Consider the following 22,207-nt stretch of genomic DNA (forward strand, 5'->3'; position numbering starts at 1 on the left):
TGTGAGTGTCTGGACCTGGTACCATCCATTTTCCCCCCTCAATTTTTGAGGCTGAACAAGATGATTCAAGTAATGTGGTTCTGTTGGAGATATTGGAAAAGAAAAAGGAAAAGGAAAAAAAAACTAGGAATATTTCTAGGTATTATAAATTTCACTTTAGAAAAGGAAAGGGAAAAAAAAGAAGAAAAAGGTAATGAAACACAAAAAAACCCCAATAACAAACAAAAACAAAGCAATAACAAGAAAACAAACAAAAAAAATAGAACAAAAAACCAAAGCCAGCATCTACAAAAAAACAGACAACCCCCCCCAAAAAAAAACCAAAACCAACGGCAAAAAAAAAAAAAAAAAAGCCCAGTCAAAAACCCCCAACTACATAAAAAGGTTTGTGCTGCTGCTGCTCTTCTTCCTCTTCCTCCTCCTCCTCCTCTCTCATCTCCCTCCTCCTCCTCCTCTCTTTCCTTCTGCAAAGGCATAGTAATTATTGGGGAAGTTAGAAAGGGAATTCCCTTTGTCTAAGAGATTTCAGGTTTCTCCTTCCTTGAAGCATACTGTCATGAGAACCACTTCAGGCTCTGTACATACTCTTTCACACACCAAGGTCTTTATGGTGCCAAGCATCTTTCTGCTATAATCAGGCCTCTCTAATTCGAGATCTTGGTATTTACACAGGTCATAGGACGAAGTCTAGGAATAGTTTTTCTTTATAGTTCTAGAAATTCTGATCCATCACTGTTGTGATCAGTCTTTTTTTAGTTGGTGGTGTCTCAGTTTTTTCACAAATTTTAGGACAAAGCCTGCAATAGAATTTTTACATTATGATTTCAGAAGTTCTATTCTGTCACAGTTGTCATCCTCAGACCTCTGGGATTGTAGATCTTGGTTTTTGTACAAGATCCTAGACCGAAGCCTAGACTAGGGTTCTTTTTATTGGTCCCAGGGTAAGCACTGCCCAGTCGTGGCTGTCAATGTCAGTCTTCATTAGTTGTCAGTCTTGGTTTTTGCACAGGTCAAAGAGAGACATGTCTTCTGATTTTATCTTACTGTTAAGACATTCATGCTCTTAGATCAAGTTTTTGTTGTTTCCTCTGTGTCAGGATATCATATCAAAATTGGCGCATGTTGGTGCTAGAGAGGTATTAGGAATTTCCCAAAGGGAGTTTGGTTCCTGGTGCTATTGTGGGGAACTGTATCATTTTTATGTCTGAGGTCTAGGCCACAGGATTGGACAGGCACTGCTAGGTCACTTGGAGTCTAAGTTGGATCCACATGACACATGTTCAGGATGGGAGGCACCGTGTATTATAAAATGTATGGGTTCTTATCTTTAGTAGGTAAGAGTTTGTTTCTATACATGAAATTTCCCCCTTATTTTAGTATGCCTTTGCAAAAAGTAATGGCGCCATATATTGCTGGTACATTTGAGGTAAGATTGTCAGATTACAGAATCTTTGTGCCCTGGCTTTTAATGGAGTTTTCATCCCAGGCAATATGTTTTCATACCAAGTAGAGCCAAAACAGGTGAAGTTAAAAAAAAAAATAAAACTATCTATGAATATATAAAAAAGAAAGAAATAAAAATGAATTTAAAAAGGAATTAAAGAAAAAAAGGTGTTTAAGGGGCTACCTTACATTTGGGAATATATAGACTAGTGGTATTGTTATAGAGGTATTAAACATATAAAGGAAATATAGGCTTCCCCATTAAGTCTTCTGAGACATTTTTGTGTGTGTGGGGTGAAATTCATGGTACATTTTCATCACACATCGTGGTCTTGTTGAGTTTGAGAAGTGATTTGCGGCCATAAGGGTTCAGGTAATGTCCTTGGACTGGGCGGGTCCTTCTGGAGCTGAATCAGTAGCATGCAACCATCCACATTTGGGAGGGTGAGAAGGGCCACAAAGCATGAGTCAGTAGGTTGTATTTTCTTGCCAAGGCAAGAAATGTGGGACTTAGAGGATTTTCTTTCGCTTTGGGAGCTGGGTGATGGTTTATTGGAACAGGAGGTTGGTCTTGGTACCTAATGGGTTAAGAATTGAGGGTAAAAAGAGTTAAATAAGGATAATGGATCAGAATTGGAGGATGAAAGGATAGAAGGATTTCTGAAGGGAGTAGAAGGGATAATATATAAAAGGGGCTATATACACTTTGGGCATGGATTGTTTACATTTTAGATTTAGCAATCAGAGAGGAGTCCACTGTCTACAAGCTCATGCCCATGTAAAGACGCACATTAATGATGTATTCCTAGGTGGTTGTTGGAGGCCTGACCCTCATAGGCTGGGTCTGAGCTCTTAAGAAATAATTGAGTTAAGGAAAGATAAATAATTGGCTGAGATACAGATTAGAGTGAAAGGAGGGGAAAACAAAAGATAGAAAAGAATAAGTAAATACTGTAAAAATAAGTTAGAAAAGATTGGGCTGGTTCATTGTTGTTGGAGGGTTTTCCACTTTCAAGACTCTTCCTCACTGATGGGGGTGGGCTTTGCTAAATAAGGGTTTCAGGGTTACATAGTGGCTGGAGCTTTTTAGGATAAACAGTTTTTGCTTCTAGAGTACTAAACAGTGTGGCAGTGAGGACTATAAGATGTGACTACCCTAAGTAGTAAATAGTAATATTTTAAACTCTGTATTATAGGGATTATATTTATGTAAAAAAGTTGAGAGGGCTAGAGCTGTAGGCTTGCATGTGGCCTGCCTGGATTCAATTCCAACAACTCCATATATACCTCTGGGCCCACAAGGAGTCATCTCTCTGTGCAGAACTAGGAGTAAGTCTAATTTCTATTGTGTCTGAGCCCAAAATTTAAAAAAGTTATGAGCATATATGACCACATGACATATGAAGACATTTTTAAAAATGAAATTTGTTTGCTTGAAAAGATCAGTAGATTTATATTTGCTTAATTAGTTCTGGTCATTTCTAAAGTGAGCCTTAGTGTTTCTTGAAACAGCCAGGGAATTTTATCTGCCTACTTTCTCCGCTCATCTTTTGAGTCGCTATCAAACCTAAAATTCAAACATTTTGCAGGAAGGTTGAAATGTGATGGATGTGATTATAGATAATAAGTACACATGCTTACTTAGTAGTGCTGGAGATTTGAAGCCAGGGCTTCACACAGGTAAGGCAAGTACTTTCCTGAGCCTATCCCAAGATAAATAACAGATTCTTTTGCCCTACCCTGGAGTTGAAGGTGATAGTTAAGAGTGCTTATTATTTCTCAAGACATATTTTCAGTTCTTTCTTAAGATATTATGTGTAACCTCTTGTTAACATGTTTTATGTATGAAGTTCGCACAATATTTAAATATGATCTTATTAGAGATAGTCATTCTGTTAAATTTATTACCTATATGTTATGTTATACTGAGAAAGTGGCAGGAGAGATGCACAGCAGTAGGGCATTTGCCTTGCATGTGATTGACCTGGGAAGAACCCGGTTCGGTTCCTGGCATCCATATGGTCCTCCAACCTGCCGGGGGTGATTCCTGAGTGCATAACCAGGAATAATTCCTGAGCACTCCTGACTGTGGCCCAGAAACTAATCAGTGAATCAATCAATCAATAAAGTTAAAAAAATATAAAATACTGAGAAAGAAATAACTCAAGAGTTAATTCTCTGAGTGCTTAAACGTTACATAAACAATGTTTTGCCAGAATAGTGGATGTTGATACCTTAAAGATAACTAAAGATGATGAGAAAACTCTAAAATCTTATATGCACACTGACAATAAAAGAATAGATGTTTTAGTAGCATCTCTTAAACACACCTACTAATTAAATTAGTACATAGTTGAGAAATTGACAGCAGCCATTGTTAGCCAGTGTTGGCCAGTGAGTAAAGGGAGCAGTAATTTGGAAAACTGGGATCAAAATCTAAGAAGAAAATTTTTTTTTAAAGAAAATTAAAATAAATAACTGATGCTTAAGAATACAAAACACAAGTAAATTGAAGGATGTTCTCCAAAATGGATTATCTCTATTAGGAGTTCTAGACTGCAGGAACAAAATCTTAAGGGTCCTAGAAAATGGGAGTTTTCCTGTAGAAATTGTGGAGCAGCATTTGTAAAAGTGCATTAAAAGCAAGATTGCTTGTGAGCAGTAATAGATGTTCCATAAAATGAGCATATAGATGTTCAGAGTGAACTAAATTTAGGTTATCTTGGACATCCTAAAAGTATGATTCTTCTGCATAGAGCTTATCAGCACCTCACTTAACTATTGAGTTGGCACTGCAATTGGTGCAGGGGCATGCAGAATCCACTGTTAATACAATGGACATTTTGGCTCCAAGTCAGGAGGGATAGAAGTATCTATAGGTGTGCAGCATTTCATAAACTCAGTTGCTGGAGACCACAGACCGTTGATTTTTCTTCTTCCATCATTAGTGTTTCACTGAATACACTTTGAGAAAAAATGGAATGTTCAGGAGGTGTCCATGAGCAGGCAATTGTGGTAGTCCTATAAATTATGCATGGGAAGTAGCCTCAATGGAAGTAATAAATTAAAAAATTTAGGGAGTGTACTATTGTGAGGACAGGATTGTACTTTTATTGAGTTTATTATAGCTTTTTATCTTGATTTTGAATAAATTCAAAATGAATAAAGAATTCTACAGCCAATCTAAAAGTAATCTTTTTAATATCAGTAGCCTAATGGTATAGAGAAATTAAATTCAAGAACCTGCATATGATTTGGTTTAATTGTTTGTGCAATCCCAGGGTGTATAAAGTAGATACACATTTACTGAGATCATATATTTTTTGTTGTTTTGCTTAGTTTTGGGACCATACTGTGCCATACTCAGAGCTTATTTCTGGCCCTGAGTTTAGGAATCATTTCTAGCAGTGTTCAAGTGATCCTATGGAGTGCTGGAGATAAGCCTGGATCACTGCCACAGACATGTACTGTCACCGCCATTCTATTCCCTCTCCACCACCTCCATCCTGAAATCATGTATTTTTTTTTTTAAATGTTTTTGGACTATAACTGGCAATGCTCAGATTTACTTCTGGCAGGCTCAGGGGACCAGATAGGATGCCAGGGATTGAGTGTGCTTAACAAGCGCCTTACCTCCTGTACTATTTCTCTGAGCCCTAATTAAAAAAAAAGTTTCACAACCTAACTGCATTAGTCTTCAAATGGGGTTGCCACCCATAGTCTAAGGAGAGAAGCAACCCTAACATCTGATTTCAATGATCAGTTCTTCCTTTACTGATTTGATCTCTCTGTTTCCTGGCCAGTACCCCAAATTCTATCACTGCTAAAGAATTTTAGAAGACAGCAAAGCAAAGCATTTTTTTTTATTAGAGAATTAAGGAGAATAGAAGACAAAATAACTGCATTCAAGAACTTGTAGAGAAATTATGCATCCCAAGTTGTGTGTGTGTGTGTGTGTGTGTGTGTGTGTGTGTGTGTGTGTGTGCGCACACGCATGCTGGGGAGTAAACCAAGTACTCAGTTGCTGAACTATATATTTTTTTCGGTTTTGATCTGATCATATAACCACTTTGTAATGGCTGCCAACCACACTTATCTTGGGAGAAAATCTGAATTTAACTTGATATAGAAACTTCTACAGATTGATCCTTTCCCTCCCTCTTACTTCATTTCGTGCAATATCATCATTGTTCAGCATGTTCCAGCCACACTGGCCCCTTTGGTCTCTCTCAAACATTAGACTTTATTTTTTAATTGGTTCTAGGTCTTTCAGCTTTCTACCTGTCTTCTGCACAGTTGCTTCCTGTCAGCTGCACCAGTGTAGGTTTCTGCACCCCTGGCCCCTACCCTTTCCCTCTAATCTGCACCACTTGGGTATTCCAGAACTCTGGTATTTTTTGTTACCTAGACTCGTTACCTTCCATATTTGCTTATAAACTGAATATAGAAACCATTCATTCACCACTATATAATGAGTAGAGATTGTCTTAAAAATCTTAGGGTTCAAATCAAGTTATTGTGTGTGATTGAATTCTCAGGTAAAAAATATACTCAATTTAAAAAGATCAATGTAACTTTTTTTTTTATGCTGAGTATGTGTACAGAGCAGAGAGCTCAGAGTAGCCATTGCTCCATTCAGCAAATATTGATTGACTATAAATTAGGATAGAAATGAGAGGCCAGAGTGGTGGCGCAGCGGTAGGGCATCTGCCTTGCACCCACTAACCTAGGACCACAGTTCGATCCCCTGACGTCCCATGTGGTTTCCAAGTCAGGAGCGACTTCTGAGCTCATAGGCAAGAGTAACCCCTGAGCATCACTGGGTGTGGCCCAAAAACCAAAAATCAAAAAAAAAAAAAATGAGAGGTATGTTATGAAAAACAGACACATAAATGTACAGAAAGATCTATAATTAAGACTTCTACTAGGCTCAGTGGGAACATCAGACACAGAATGTTTTCAAGTATTTCCTCTAGAATATTTTTTCCCGGGACACTGGAACAGTCCAGGGTGGTAGTAGCCTCAGAAAGCAACCAAGGACACTTCTTGTTTGTTCAGTTAGAGAGGTGGATTTCTAGGGGCACTAAGTAATTTACTGGAAAAGGAACAGTACGTCAAATATATTTGGATGCCTCTGTTCTGGAGAGCTCCTTCATGGCAACCAGAGCACTAGAGCAGTCACTGTACTTAAAGTATCACAGTAGCAAAGATGGTAGCAAAGCTTGCCTGGCCACCCATGTCTACAAGGCTCCTGAGTGATTTTTCTCCTTTTCATGTACAGTGATAGGCATCACATACACATCTGTGTTTGTTTAGCATGTTGATATACTCAGAGGCTGTCAGATCAGTGCTCACATTTAACCACAGGGTTACACTTGTGTAAGTATGGTGCTTGTGCATGGACTAGTCACACTCGTGCTCACCAGGGGTTGTTCCCTTTAGTTATACTCATATATATCTGACTGTGATATTGCTGGGGATTACACGGAATCATAGCTGAATAGTCTAAAGCAGCCAAGTTGCCACAATCACATGCATGTGGTAGTGATACAGTGGGGTGAGCTCATGACCTTTAGTTTGCAAGGCAGGTTTTTTAAGCCTCTAAACTATATTTCCCAACATCCCAGGTTTCTGAGTTTTGATAGGCAACATTAATAAAAGAAAAGCAGTGAGATAAGATAAAACAAAACACCTTTACCCAAACTTATTCAGGGAGAGTTATGGTGTGATTCCTGAAGAATATCCATGAAAGACATCAAGGTCACAGGGTAGGACATGTAAAAGCCTTGCTTTGCGGATCCATAAAAAGGTTTTAAGCAGACACCTGGAATGTTTCATCTAGGTTATTTTAGTAAACATGCTGCAGAAGAACAGTTTGAGGAATCTGGGATTGGAGGTAGGTGAGTTTAGAGACTGAAATGTCACTAATGAAGAGGAACATAACAGACAAGTGGCAGAGGGATAAAAGGGAAAAAAAATCTTGAAATTTCAAAAACATTGTCATTATTTGAGGGGGAAAGAGAAAATTATTTCCACTGGTTTGTAGAATGAGATGAAGGTATCATTCACTAATTTAGATGGGACAGGTAAGGAGCATTCTTTGGTTTGTCACACCCAGAGGTTACATGTGGGCTATAGTCAGCTTGGGCATCATTCCCAAGGTTCCTCCTATAGGACCACATAGTGCAAAGGATCAAACCAAGGCCACCTGCACACAAAGCCTGTTGAGCTTTCTCTGGCACAAAGAGAACATGCTCAGAGCAAAGGTGATTTCTTAAAATTGATTTTGGAGCAGTAACACGATATGTACTAGATTTATAAGATGGGTGGGTAATTATGTTAAGTATGAGATCCTGTCATGTATGCATTTCAGATGATGGGCAGAATAAGCCATCGTAACATTTATGAAAATCTAGTGATAAAAGAGTAAATTCTACAAAAAATAGCCAGCGATTATGATATTTCAGAGATGTAGGATATCGCAGGCCATAAAGGCCATCACTTGTTTTTTGGGCTCAGGGACCCCACCAGATAGTGCTTACTTAGGGGGTATTTCTGTTCTATTCTTGGAGGTTATTCCTGGTGGCCCTTTGAGAACCATGTAGGGCCATTCAACCAGAGCCAGCTACATGCAAGGCAAGCACTGTACCATCTCTCCCCCCCAAGACCACTTTAATTAAGGAAAGTATAATCCTTCCACAACCCAGCTTTTGTTTTTTTTTTTTTTTTTTTTTGGTGGGAGGAATGGGGACACAACTATATGTGATTGCATTAATATTTAATCTTAAAATGGATTGGAGTGGAATGAATGACTGTATGGTTGGGCTAGTACTGATTGATCCCTACACGTGGGCAGTTTGATGGGGAAGTAAATGGGGGAAGGCAGTGTGTTTTCATATAAACTAACAGACTATTGTAAACCATACAATCTGTCTATACAAAAGATCAGTACTCAAGATGAGGAAAGTTGCTTTCTGTCTACATGAAAATCATCAAGTACTCTTGTGTTTGATACAATTTTCTTTAATCATACTATGAAAATACAATTAAAAAATCAGCAAACATTTATTGGCAATATCTAGTAGTACAGTTATTAATAGTTAAATGGAGATGTGCCATGTATAGACGGATCTTGCTGCATCTTCATTTTAGTAGTTTAATTTTGATCAAGCTATGGGTATGTGCCCATGTTCACTCATGATAATGTAATTGGAAAGTCATAGTGAAATGTGGGGGTTGGAGAGATAGCAGGATCAGGGTGAATGGTACGGCATTCTCTCTAAGCACCACCAACTGGGGTCCTGGAATCCACTGAGTACTATTACAGTAGTCCTGCAAGTCCCCTCCCCCCCCCCAGCACTGTCAGAGAAAGATCCATTTGGCCCAGCCTAGTTTGTTAGGGCCCGTGTATGGGTTGGGAGCCACTTTCCTCCCCCACCCCCCAAAATAGTATAAGGAAACATCACTAAACAGTTAAGTTACTTGTGTACACATGGCATTTAATACACAAGTTGTAAAACTTAGAATGAAGTTAGAAGCAGGAAATCATTTTAGGTGGCATCAGAGTAAGAGAGGTTAAAGAATGTTTTTTGTTGTTTTTGGACTCTGCCAGAAGTAGTCAGATTATGCTTGGATATGCTCATGAAAGCATATGTGGTGCTAGGGATCAAACCCAGTCAGCCAGCTGCTGTACTTTCACTCCAGTCTCAGCAGTCCTTATTTGATGGTGGGAAGTGGTTATCCATTGTAAGAAGCCTATTCTGGGTGCTTTAAGTAAACTTATATTGTACTGATTATAAAAAAAAAATAATCTTGCAGCACTAAAGGTTCTACCTCACTCATCTGGTTCAGAACAAATGTATTCCTTAAGCTCAATCACAATACATGTTTTCCTTTAAGAGAAGTGGTAGGAGAGATTTGTAGTATATTGTGTTAAAATAAATATGAATGCTTAGTGCAAATAGAAATGCATTGGGTCCTTTAATAATTTTTCTTTGATTTTTCAGGTTCTCCCGAAAAGAGCACTGAACAGCCACCCATGAATCAAGAGACTGTTGTAAATCCTATGAAGAACAGAAAAGCAAGTCCAGTATCTAAAGATCACCGGGCTGGAAAGAAAGTGTCAGAGAATTCATCAATACAGATTCAAGTGCAAAAGGGGAATGCCGAATCCGAAAGTGATTTTGAATCAGACCCACCTTCTCCTAAGAGCAGTGAAGAGGAAGAACAAGAGGAAGAAGTTCTCCAGGGTGAACAAGGAGACTTTAATGATGACGACACTGAACCAGAAAATCTGGGTCACAGGCCTCTCCTTATGGATTCGGAAGAGGAGGAAGAGGAGGAGAAGCATAGTTCCGATTCTGATTATGAGCAGGCCAAAACCAAGTACAGTAGCATGAGCCCTATTTACAGTGGGCCAGTTCGGGAGCCTAATACAGCACTCCTCTCCCCAAGCAAGGTTCCCTCTGATGCTGGACTAGAGACTCCTCAACAGGAATGTGATGTATTTGGCGCTGTCCCCTTCTTTGCAGTACACACTCAGCAAGGAGAGAATGAAAAGAACCTCTCTCAACAGCTCCGCTTCCCCGCTGTGGGTCTGGAGCAAGAGGAGTTTGATGTCTTCACAAAGGCCCCCTTCAGCAAGAAAGTGATTATCCCAGACTGCCCTGCAGCAGTAACTGAAGCACACACTCGACCTGGCTGTCCAAAAAGTGTTGATATTTTTGGCTCCACCCCATTTCAGCCTTTCCCTACTTCAACAGGTACCAGTGAAAGTAAGGAGGACCTTTTTGGGCTTGTGCCCTTTGAGGAAATAACGGGGAATCATCAACAAAAAATTAAACAGCGCAGCTTACAGAAACTCTCTTCTCGCCAAAGGCGCACCAAGCAGGATGTGTCCAAAAGTAATGGGAAGCGGCATCATGGCACGCCCACCAGCACCAAGAAAGCCGTGAAGCCCACCTACCGCACTCCTGAGAGGGCTCGCAGGCACAGAAAGGTGGGTCGCCGAGACTCGCAGAGTAGCAATGAGTTTTTAACCATTTCAGACTCCAAGGAGAATATTAGCGTTGCACTAACTGACGGGAAGGACAGGAGCAGTGTCCTGCAACCAGAGGAGAGTCTGCTGGATCCCTTTGGGGCCAAACCCTTCCATCCTCCAGACCTGCCTTGGCATCCTTCACATCAGAGCCTAAGTGACATCTGTGCTGATCACAATCCTGTCCTGCCCGGGCGGCCAAGGCCAAATTCATTGCATGGGTCATTCCATGGCACAGATGCACTGAAAATGGATGACTTTGGTGCTGTGCCCTTCACAGAACTTGTGGTGCAAAGCATCACTTCCCATCAGTCCCAACAGTCCCAGCCAGTGGAATTGGACCCATTTGGTGCCGCTCCATTTCCTTCTAAACAGTAGCTTCTCTTGAGGGACCTCTTGGCATTTTTAAACTCCTGTTAAAAAAAAAAGTACGGGCAGTTTTATGAATCTGAAGGAATTACGACATGTCAATCAGAATAGGTGATTAAGAAAAACCCAATAGGAACATTTTCACTGGGTGGTGACTTGACATGCCTGCCAAGCAACAGAAAAGGGCACTGAATGGCATGTACTAACCAGTTTCGACACCCAGGGAAAATGTGACATCTGCCCAGCTGTGTGGCCATTGCAAGGGATTCAAGCTGTATGGTTATTTTTGTGACAATTTGTATATGTGTAATTCCAGGTCCATTCCAGAATCCAGCATTGAAAATTAAGCCTACTTGTATATACAGATTACTTTTGTGAATATCTGAAAGGTTTCTTCTAATTTCACACAGTGAAAGATAAAAAAAATCTAGTTCTCATAAAGAATTAAGTTATTATCTGGATAGTGCAGAACTTTTGGTCCTTTTTTCCTCTACAAAGCAAAGCCAGAAGTAACTGACTATCGTGCCTAACTAAAACTTTTGCTTCATTTTAAAACAAGTGCCATTAAATAGCAGGAGAAAAAATGTCTGTAACAGAAACTGAAGGAAAATAATCTGACTTTTGAAAAAGAATCAGTACCGAAAAGAGAAAAAAGAAACCATTTTATACTTTATATGAATGGCTACTTGGCCCAGAACATTTAATATTATATTCCTAATAAAGCAGATTTAATGGAAAAATGGAGTTGAGGACAAGGATTATATAGAAATTTTGCTTAATGAAAACATGTAGCTGAAATGGAATTTTTAAGCTGTTTACAATATATAAAATCATGTTGCATTTAATAGTGTACTTACTAAATTACCACCTTCACCAAATATCACTGAAGTTGTAAACAATTTTGTAGTTACTTTTGGAGGTGGAGTTGTTTTAATAAGTGCACAGAACAGTGAAACCCACAAAGCCTTATAGGCAGGATTCACACTTCCTGCTGCAAGCAAGTACCTCTGCACTATTACACAAGATCTGAAAATGGCTCCAAGGTCTTAGCTGAAGAGGGACAAGCAACTAACAATGCTAGCCGACTATGCCACTAGTACAAAGAACCCAGCTACCAAATTGCCTTTTTGTTTTGAACAGTGTAAATCCTAAGTTGCCTTTTCTTAACATCACAACCCCAATTTTAAATAGGATTTTCTAGAAATTGCATATATGAATTAATGTGAATTACAGAATCTGTACTTTATGTGTCTCCAACTTTTTTTTTTAGTTATCATTAACTGTCCTCTTATAAAATTAATATACAGAAGTTTCTAGAACTATCAAATTTATTTACGAAAGGGATGAAAGCTTTTCATTAACTGGCACTCTGATTTCTCTATTTTAAAATGACCCCTTAAACCAATTATTGTGTATTAGGAATCTCGTTTCAAAACTCTTTAAATTATAGGGATTAATCATGCCTATTTTTAGTTTTAAACTTGGAGGGAAGCCAAATGTATGTGACTGAACTACATATTTATTTAAAAAAAAATCACATACATTTTTGTGGACAGATACTGAGACAAGCTAAGCATTACTAAGCATCACTGCTTAAGAGTTGTACTTTTTAGAGCCCCGCCATACCAGCTATTTGTCCTGTGCCAAAGGCAAATACTTTGTTTGCACCTTTTTTTTTTTGTTTACGGATTCTCAGGTTAATTAATATTGCTAATGCAAAACATTCAAGTAGTTCTTTAAAATCTTACGGTGTATATTCGAGTGATACTTTATTCAAAAAGCAATGAGTTGATGATTGCACATAGTAAATTCATGAACTACTATTCCAGTAGGTTTGTATCAAACACGTTTTTTTTTAAATGAATATTGTTAATGTACACAATATATTTCTTTGAATATTTTAGTCCTTGGCCTTGGTTTCTGCTAGACTCATGCATTTTATAATTTAGAAGGGCAGTAAATGAATTAGTATGGTCTCCTTAGGTAAACATGTAATACGTCCTAGAGAGTATTTTAGGCCTTTACCCTTGCTTCACGGAACACTGTATGTATAACTTCAAATGACTAAGACACTTTGGCTTATGATGTTGGATAAACTTTAAGGAAAGAACTAAAATTGCTTAAAATGTTTATGTTTATTATATGTCACAGCCCAGTGTTTCAATTATAGCTTGAAACATACAGCCTTCGATAGGAGATTCACTGAGATAAGCAGAAATGGGGAAGGGAGATTCTGTTATTTGAAGTAGAAACATTTTCCTAAGGAGTATAGAAATAAGGGTTGCTTTCCATTTTCAATCATCTCCTACCACTACTGTTAGGAATAGGTTATTCACAATCTGCCAAGGTAATTCCAATATGAGAATGATGAGAGTTAACACTACCAAGATAGGTGAAAGATTTCTCAACACATTCTTAGTGCACAACACTCAATAAGTTTTGCTCTTTTGGGATGGATAGTCCAATTCTTGTTTAGGAATTAATCAGGTGACACTGCTTTTTTAGCATTTAAAGTGGGTATAGCTCTAAACCTGTTATACTTGAACATCACTAAGGGAAGTAAAATACTATGAAACTAGCAAAAATATAAGGCCAAAGTTGCTTCTATGCTAACAGCTTTAATAGTGCTTGTTTATTTTTAAAATGTGGAGTATTTGCTTAATTATTTTATTACTCGTTTAAAGTATTAATATTGATAAGCTTTTAAGGCAACAAAAGATCTTATCTGCTAACATACAAAAATTACTTGGTACATTATATTAGAAGAAAAAGTTATATAGGTTGGATGAAAATATAACTTGACTTTAATATTTATTCAGAAAGTTTTGATCAGGAAAGTGTCATTTTCCCACTGATCTGCCCTGTCTCTGTGTATTTGGGTCAAGTTATGACATTATTAGGAGTTGTAGATAAACATGCCCTTGGATCTTATCCTGTCTATTCTTTTACTGTGATAGATTGTTGTCCTCATTGTGCTGGTAGAAAATGCTAAGGAGGATCCCACATTTCTTTCTACTCTGACATTCACCAAGGCAGTGATTTATTATTCAGCTCCTCTTCTTTGTCTATTAGGTTTCGGTACTTCCAGTAAGCACTGTTAGAAGGTACATGTGGAATAGTAACACTAGTTCTGAGGAGTTTGGGTACCTTGGTTTTAATATTTGTAGAATGTTCAACTGAACTTTTAATTTGTTTTAGAAAAATTATTCATCTTAGGTCCAATATCAAGCTGACACATCTACTGTGAGAATGAGAATGACATATCTACTGTGAGAATAACAAATGATAGTTTATATGAAAACTTTTATTAGTGGTTTAAGATAAATATATGTGCACATACATGCTCTTGTCATATCTCTACTGTGGAGCTAATGTGAATTTTAAAAATTTAAATGGAATTGCAACCACAATCACTTCTGAAAGAACGTTCACTCCTAATAAGGTTTATAAAGCCAGTAAGAGAATAAGGTAGATGAAACTGCAAAGGATCATTGTTTTGTTTTATTTTTTTAATTTTAAAATTTATAGTGCTACGTTTGAAAGAGAATTATTTTTATTACTATGCTTTTTGAGTCATTTAGTAGTAAGCAGCATAGTAGTAGCTACTTTTTAATTGCTGACAAACAGCTTTAAGTGCACTTTCTTTGATTATACTTCCCATTTTTGTTAAACTTGAATTTCTTGAAGCCTCTTATGTACCACTAAGAAAATTAACTTTTTAAATAAATCTGATCTACATCTTAATTATATTTCTATTTGTTACAAAATATACTTTCTAAAGTAACTTCAGTCTTTAAATGTAGCTGGAAAACTTATGTGATAGAATTAAGTTGCTTTCCCCCATTCCTATATCTAATTAAGCACTAACAGATTTTACTACAATATTGCCTTTACATTACATGTTTTTATTGACTGAATTCTGTCTCATTTACTTTGTTTTTGAAATTTAAAGTTATTTTCTTACTGTATTTATCAGACCTGTTTTAGTAAACTGCTTTCTTTAAATGCAATAAATTGCAGATGGATTGCATATTCTTTATAATCAGTGACTTTAGTGCTTCATTACTTGTCTTGTAAAGTTCTCTTAAGTTCTTTCATTCACCCTGATTTTTGGTACTCACTATATGCATCAACCAGTGGACGAGAAAAACAAATTAGAGCTCTGTGCTTACAGTTCTAAAATTTTAAATAAGTAGATCTTGGGGCCAGAGCAATAGCATAGTGGTAGGGCGTTTGCCCTGCATGCGGCCTATTCAGGACGGACCTGGATCCAATACCTGGTATCCCACATGGTCCCTCAAGCCAGGAGCGATTTCTGAGTGTATAAGGCAGAAGTAACCCCTGAGCGTCACCGGGTATGGCACAAAAAACAAATGAAAAAGATTGTAAATAAGTAGATCTTGTATTTTGAAACAAATAGAGAGTGTGTGTGTGTATGTGTGTGTGTGTGTGTGTGTGTGTGTGAGAGAGAAAGAGAGAGAGTGAGTGTGTGTGTGTGTGTGTGTGTGTGTGTGTGTGTGTGTGTACCACATCCAATGTTGTTTGGGTCTTCTACAATGGTCCTCAAAGGTGTGTGGTGGAGGGACAAAGATATTTTGTCTTTGATTGCGGACCATACAGTCTTGGTTTAACTTTCCAGCCTGTAAGCTATCACCCGGACCCTATAGAATTTTTTTAAGCTCTCTTAAAAAAATAATAAAGCCCTGGTTATATAAATGGCAAAAATATTTGGCTAAATAATATACCATAAACCTTAATTATGTCAGAAAAGTAGCTCTGGCTTATAAGCACTGCCTACTGTTGTCTTATTACATTTTATTCTACAAAATCTGGGCAGTATTTAGGTTGATTGGTAACTTCTGGAATGTTTGATCCTACTTATTATAAATTTACTTTTTTTTGTTTTGGGGTGGTGTCACATCAGGCAGCGCCTAGGGGTTCCTCCTGGCTCTATGCTCAGAAATCGTTCCTGGCAGGCTCGGGGGACCATATGGGATGCCAGGACTAGAACCACTGTCATTCTGCATGCAAGGCAAACACCTTATCTCCGTGCTATCTCTCCGGCCCCATAAACTTACTTTTTAAGTTAGAAAGAAATCAATTGAAGAAGTTAGAAGGAAAATATATAATTTAAGCTTTCTACTTAAAATTATATGGGGAAAATTAAGAGATTTTTATTTTTTTTTAACTGTACAAAGGCACAAAACAAAAATGTTACACTGTTAACAAAGAATGATACAGAAAGTAAAATTGATCAAATTAGGCTATAGTCAACTTTAAAAAAATGTCTTTGTTTAAAATAGTGTTCACACCATCACCACAGTCACTTCTTTAGAGAAGGAAGACAAGCTGTGATCTGAGTTACAATTCTACTTTTATAAAGGAAATCTAGCCCCTCCATCAGATGTGAGATATTAATGTTTTCCAGGGCATGAGATTTTACACCTAAATACTAGACTTTAATATTCAGATTGGTTTTGTTTTGGGGCCACATCCAAGGATGCTTGGGGTTACTCTTGGCTTTGCACTTAAGAATATTCTTGGCAATGCTCAGGAAACCATAGAGGAAGCTGGGGATTAACCCAGGTCAGCTGTGTGTGAGGTAAGCACTATACCTGCTGTACTATCTCTTTGGCCCCTTTAATCTTATATATATGGCGGCTATTCACTCCTACCCTAGAATGGTGTAACTTTTCACAGATCCTTGCCACTGTATCTCATGTCTTCTGAAATGTTTTCTCAAATATAGTTTCAGTTTGAACTGCTGTATCTTATTACCTAATGAGAAGTAATGGTAGTATGGAGAAGTATGATAGAGTATGGTAGACACTGTTACTTAATATCCCTTTATTGTGATAATACATATATATAAAAGCACTTCTAATCTTTTATAAGATTGTAGTTGATTTTTCATTACATATTTTGGCAGGGATAGAAAATAGGAATGGAATCTTAAGCTAAGCAAAAATCCAGCAGTGCGGGCTTTGCCCTTGATACTTAATACAGGGCACACAATCTCTTTAAGTAGGTACCTGCCAAATGAAGAGTTGTACAGCTTTATGGCATTCAGTCACAATCTTCAAATCGGATACTTAGTCCAACTGGGATGATGTAAGATGTGACAGATTGTCCCTGAATCTTCATTCCTGATTCTAAAATATGATTTGAAGTTATGTATTGTAAAGGATGACAGGCAGCAATCACATATTAGTAAACCCAATTTATTTACACAGTACATTTTTCCCATGCATCTTACAGAATTATACTCCATGTACTAGCAAAAAAGACAGACAACCATCCTACTATTTAAAAATGACATTATATTTGTCTCTTGAATGAGTTAACTCCAACCTAAATCACATGTCAATTTGAAACAGCCACAGATTATTTTAAAATGTACTTGCACAGTCTATAGGTAGAGTTTCTCTAGTTTACATATTGGTAAAGCTAAAACTAGTCTGTTAGGAGAATAGTGTGCTTTTTTTAGTCTTTAATAACTTGGTAAAAACAAAAATAACTTAAGTATACATTATTTTAGGGATAAATATTTGGAGGTACACATAGAAGTCCTTTAAATGTTGACAGTCAAAAGTTTTGCCAGAAACCAAATACACACATTTGGTGGTCAATATTTTCATACATGTTATTGTTAAAAGATGACAATTTATATTCAGTGATAAAAATGAGAGGCTTTCTTCCTTACAATACTTAATATTTTCATCAAATTATAAAATTTCAATGTTTTATTGTTAGAATTCTCCCGAGAGCCAGACCTATGTGCCTTTCAAATTTATTGTCAAACACAATCTCATTCAATGACAAAAATTGTCAAACACAATCTCATTCAGTGACAAAAACATGAATATTTTTCAAAAACCAAAACAAGTTTATTTTTATATTTTATCCAGAAGCATGGAGCTAGACCTAAAGTAACTGAACTCCATTGTTTAAAATTATGACTAGTAATAATTTTGCTTGGTCAAAATGCCTTTTCAAAACAATATCATGTGAGCCAGTAAGATATTTTAGGGAAAATAGAACCAATTACTACACCACAGCCTCATGTCATTTAGAATGGTATATTGTAGTCTTACAAATGCACTTTTAAAGTAGTGTTATTAAAAAGAAGGTGCATGGGGCTGGCAAGGTGGCGCTAGAGATAAGCAAGTGCTTAGCCAGGAATAACCCCTGAGGATCAAACGGGTGTGGCCCGGAAGAAAAAAAAAAAGAAGGTGCATCAAATTAGTTCAGTGTATTCTAGCAGAGATACTAACTAAAAGTATAACAGAGTATACTCTATACTGAAAAAAAAATGCCAATTTTGTTTGGGGTTTTGGGCTCAGGGATTCCTCCTTGGGTCTGTGCTCAGTGGTCACTCCTGGTGGTGCTTAAAGGACTGGATATGTAGGATTCAAATTGGGCTCAGCTATGTACAAGTAAGCTCCTCTTACTTCATGGACTCTAGCTCCAAAAATTTTTTTTACAGATGAATAAACTGAAGCACATTAAAGTAACATTTCAAATATCAGATGTACAAGTTGTCACTTTGGAAATAGGCCTCCGTCAATAAACACTTTTGGCATTTTGTAGTTACAGTGACCTCGAGATATATCACTCAATACCCTGTTATTTCATATGCTTTTACGAAAATTGTTTAAAGGAGTTAATTTATGCATATGAACAAACCAAATGTTATGTAGATGGAATAAGGTGGTAGGTCTGTTTTTAAAGTATGTATAATAAAAAGCATATTTAATGTTTCAGACCCCAAAATCAGTGACTATCAATGCTGTGTTAACCAACATGATGCTAATACTTCATAAACAGTGACTAATGTCACCAACTGGAGCATCTGATAGACTATTCTAAGACATTAAGGTACATTTTAGTGACCAAACTGGCTCACCTGGGTTCTATAATCTTATCGGACTCACATAGGTAGAAACTCCCAACATCAGGAAATATAGGGCTACAAATTCTGAGGTAAAACCTTATGCTATAGGAGTTCTGAAGAAAAAAATCTGCAGTCCACTACCAGGAGTTCAATTATTATGTAGAATTAAGTAGATCTGAAATTATATTGCCTGATAGCAAATCAAATTTCTAAAGTAATTCTTATTTGATTTAAAATGACAGTGCAAGTTTTCACTCTGTTCTCAATGCCACTTGACCTAAAGGAGAAGAGATTTCAAGATTTTGCTCTTTGTAACTTTAAAAAAGATCCAGTGTATCTAGGGAGAAGAGAACCTACAGGTAAAAGAGCTAAAGGAAATAAATAGGTGGAGTACCAGGTTCTCATTAATGTATTTAAAGTCTAGTGATTATTCAAAGTCACTATCCTTTGTTGTATTAAGCATAGGCTACAGTAACCCTTGCCTTCATTAGGCACTTAAACTTGATAATTGTACAATGATCTATTGTAATTATCTTCTCTAAATCAGATCTTCTATGGAACTAATCACATAGGAAGACTATTTCAGAATGGAGTAAGCTCTTCCCAAGGAAATTAAGCTGGTAAAACAAATTCTTTGTCTTTACTGGTTTTAAGTCACTGTTTATATTCAGGTATTTCTCATGAATTCCAACTAATTTTCACTTTCTGTACAAGTAGCAAATTAGTAGTCTCAAGGGTTCATTAAGCAGTTACTGTTAAATATCCTCAAGTATAATTTTTCATTTTTATAATGTAATTTTAAATATAATTCATGATATAACAAGAGGAAAAGGATAAATAGGAATTGTAGAAATAGTGGGGTATACAACTCCCCATTATATATTGCTTAACAAGTGAACATATACTAGGAAGCCATACCTGAATTCATAAATGTGAAATATAGTCAGGACAAGGCTTGCTATGTCTATATTGCATGACATACACTGTTGACTGATGCCACCAATATAACATCACTACTGCAAGGATATGCCATATTTGGTGGCTAGATCCGAGGTAGTTTAGTTGTCCTAGAAAAGAAGACAGGAAAGAATACTCATTGAAATGCTTAGATTAAAAGAAAAATTACTTACAAAAGACAATATTTTATTATTTTATTCTATAAAATAATGAATTGTGATATCAAGAATAGTTATTACTTAAATTTTAAGTGTTTTCAAATATGTAGGTAAATTTTAGAACTATTATTGCAAGTGTGTTTTCAGAATTTCCTTGCTTAATTTCAGAAATCTGATGATTTGCTTTGTCTCACTTATCTATAACTGGTGAAATTCAGAAAGCTGTGAACAAAATGAGGAAATTAGCACTGCAAATCAGTGCTTCTGAAATAAAGAAATTAGGTTGTGTGTTCATAGTGAAGTCTACTAGAATCACTTTTAATTTCTAACAGGGATTAAGATATATTCTGAATTATATCAGATTAATGGGAATAATTTGAAATATATAGTAAACAGATTAATTACAGTTGATTAGTTTATATTTAGTTTTAAAACTTAATTTCGTTGCAGTTAAAAGTTATTTCCTAAGAGATTATTAACGTGGGAATTTTCTTAAAATAATAAAATATAGAATTGAGCCAGCGTTATGGACTTGTTCATTAGTTCTTGAAGCCAGTATGAGATTTGAACCCAAGCACCTGATTTTATTTTTCTTAAACTTCATTTACTGATTGATTGGTTTTTAGGCCACACCCAGTGGTGCTCAGGGATCACTCCTGGCTCTGTACTCAGAAATCGCCCCTCAGCAGACAGGCTGGGGGACTATATGGGATGTCGGGAATCAAACCAGGTTCCTCCCGGGTCTGCTGCATGCAAGGCAAATGCCCTACCATTGTGCTATCTCTCTGGCCCAGCATCTGATTTTAGAACTGAAGTTTTAAATAAGCAAATATATGTTCTGGAAAATACGGACTCTACCTAAGGTCCTATTAACTAATTTTATTGTTTTAGTTTTGGCCATACTTAGTGATGTTCAGGGAAAACTCTTGGCTCTTTACTCAAAGATCATTCCTTGTGAGGCTTGGGGGACCATATGGAAGCTGAAGATTGAACCAATGTTGTTCACATGCAAGGCAAGTGCCCTACCCACCATACTATCTCTCTGGCCATATTCTTTAGTTAATGTCTATCCAATTATTTTCTCTGAATTGAAAACATGGGAATTCTGCCCCCACTCTGAGTCAATGTTTATTTTGGGGATATGAAGATCCTTTATTTTTCTTTAAGTAGTAGTCCCAGACTAGACAGCCAGATATGTCACTGGTTTATAATTGTGGAAGGGCAGTCCCTTGAGGACTTAACTCACATTACAAGGATGAGAAAGGCTCCCAAAAACCCCTAGACAGGCAATGTTTCAAATCAAACTGATTACTAGGCCATACTATAGTCCAAAAAAAAAAAAATTCAGTTAATGTGCCAAGGAAGATACTCCAATCACAGATGTAGAATAGTTATGCTATCACAAGAGAAGCCATTTCCTACCTGGAAAGTACCGTTCTGGAACTTTGGAAATGTAGAACAAAAAAGCAAGAAGAGCCATCACATACATCACAGCAACACGAGGTGCAAAGTCCTAAAAAAGGCAAAACACAGTTTTATTTCTCCCATAGTTTTTTCTACTGTGACTGAATCCCAAATCTATGATAAATCTAATAAATCAGCAGAATTCATTTGAGCAGGAACTGCTTTTTGGACAGCATTCAATACTGAAACCTTGCTCTCAGGACTGCAGGAAGCAGTCCTTAAACAGGGAACAGATGGAAAATAAAATACTAAAGGAACTCCAGCTTTAAGATCCTTCCTTCTAAGAAAAGCAGCCAGCTGCAATATATACATATTGTTCTTAACTGCAGTGAGAAACCTAATGTACCAGGAAATATTGGATGATTACCATGTGTTCCCCTAACCTGTATATGCTCTGGCCATCAAACCTAGATTTCACAAATATTTTGGAAAAAAAACTTCATTCTACTCTTAGGTTTAGCCCTTCTGGAGTTTTTCACCTTTGCTCCTATCTTTTAAAATGAAAACGGTAGGGCAGGAGAGATAGCATAGAGGTAGAATATTTGCCTTGCATGCAGAAGGACTGTGTTTAGAATCATGGCATCCCATATGGTCCCCAAGCTTGCCAGGTGCGACCCAACCCAAAAACCAAAAAAATAAAAAGAAAGCTCTTTGGAGGATTTCTTAGGAAGAGTCTTGCTTACTCAATGGTATGATCTATGATCATATGATCATTCATTTGAGATTCTCCCACCATTTAGAATTTAGAACACTTCATGGGAAAGTTACCTTCCTTTCTTCTCAAATCCCTAAAATCTACTGGCTAAGTGGGTTTGACTTTTTGTCAAAATAAGCTTTTGGAAAAGGGATGTTCAACTCAAAATTTTTGATCAGTTATCAGCTATT

General features: G+C 37.0%; 2 protein-coding genes across 2 annotated transcripts in view; one reads left to right on the forward strand and one right to left on the reverse strand.

Moving 5' to 3' along the window:
- BMP2K (BMP2 inducible kinase) overlaps positions 1-11,478 on the forward strand; it is a 108,621-nt gene extending 97,143 nt beyond the window's left edge. Inside the window, exon 16 of the mRNA XM_049790307.1 lies at positions 9,450-11,478. Within this exon, the coding sequence (XP_049646264.1) occupies positions 9,450-10,858 (1,409 nt within the window). The 3' untranslated portion in view covers positions 10,859-11,478. The remainder of the gene's footprint in view (positions 1-9,449) is intronic.
- Positions 9,684-22,207, reverse strand: part of PAQR3 (progestin and adipoQ receptor family member 3) — a 33,349-nt gene continuing 20,825 nt past the window's right edge. The window contains exons 5-8 of the mRNA XM_049790285.1: positions 21,281-21,371; positions 19,662-19,810; positions 16,863-17,001; positions 9,684-10,873 (exon numbers count right to left, since the gene is read on the reverse strand). Of these exons, the coding sequence (XP_049646242.1) occupies positions 19,668-19,810; positions 21,281-21,371 (234 nt within the window). The 3' untranslated portion in view covers positions 9,684-10,873; positions 16,863-17,001; positions 19,662-19,667. The remainder of the gene's footprint in view (positions 10,874-16,862; positions 17,002-19,661; positions 19,811-21,280; positions 21,372-22,207) is intronic.

The sequence above is a fragment of the Suncus etruscus genome, chromosome 16, assembly GCF_024139225.1.
Source record: "Suncus etruscus isolate mSunEtr1 chromosome 16, mSunEtr1.pri.cur, whole genome shotgun sequence".
Lineage (NCBI taxonomy): Eukaryota > Metazoa > Chordata > Mammalia > Eulipotyphla > Soricidae > Suncus > Suncus etruscus.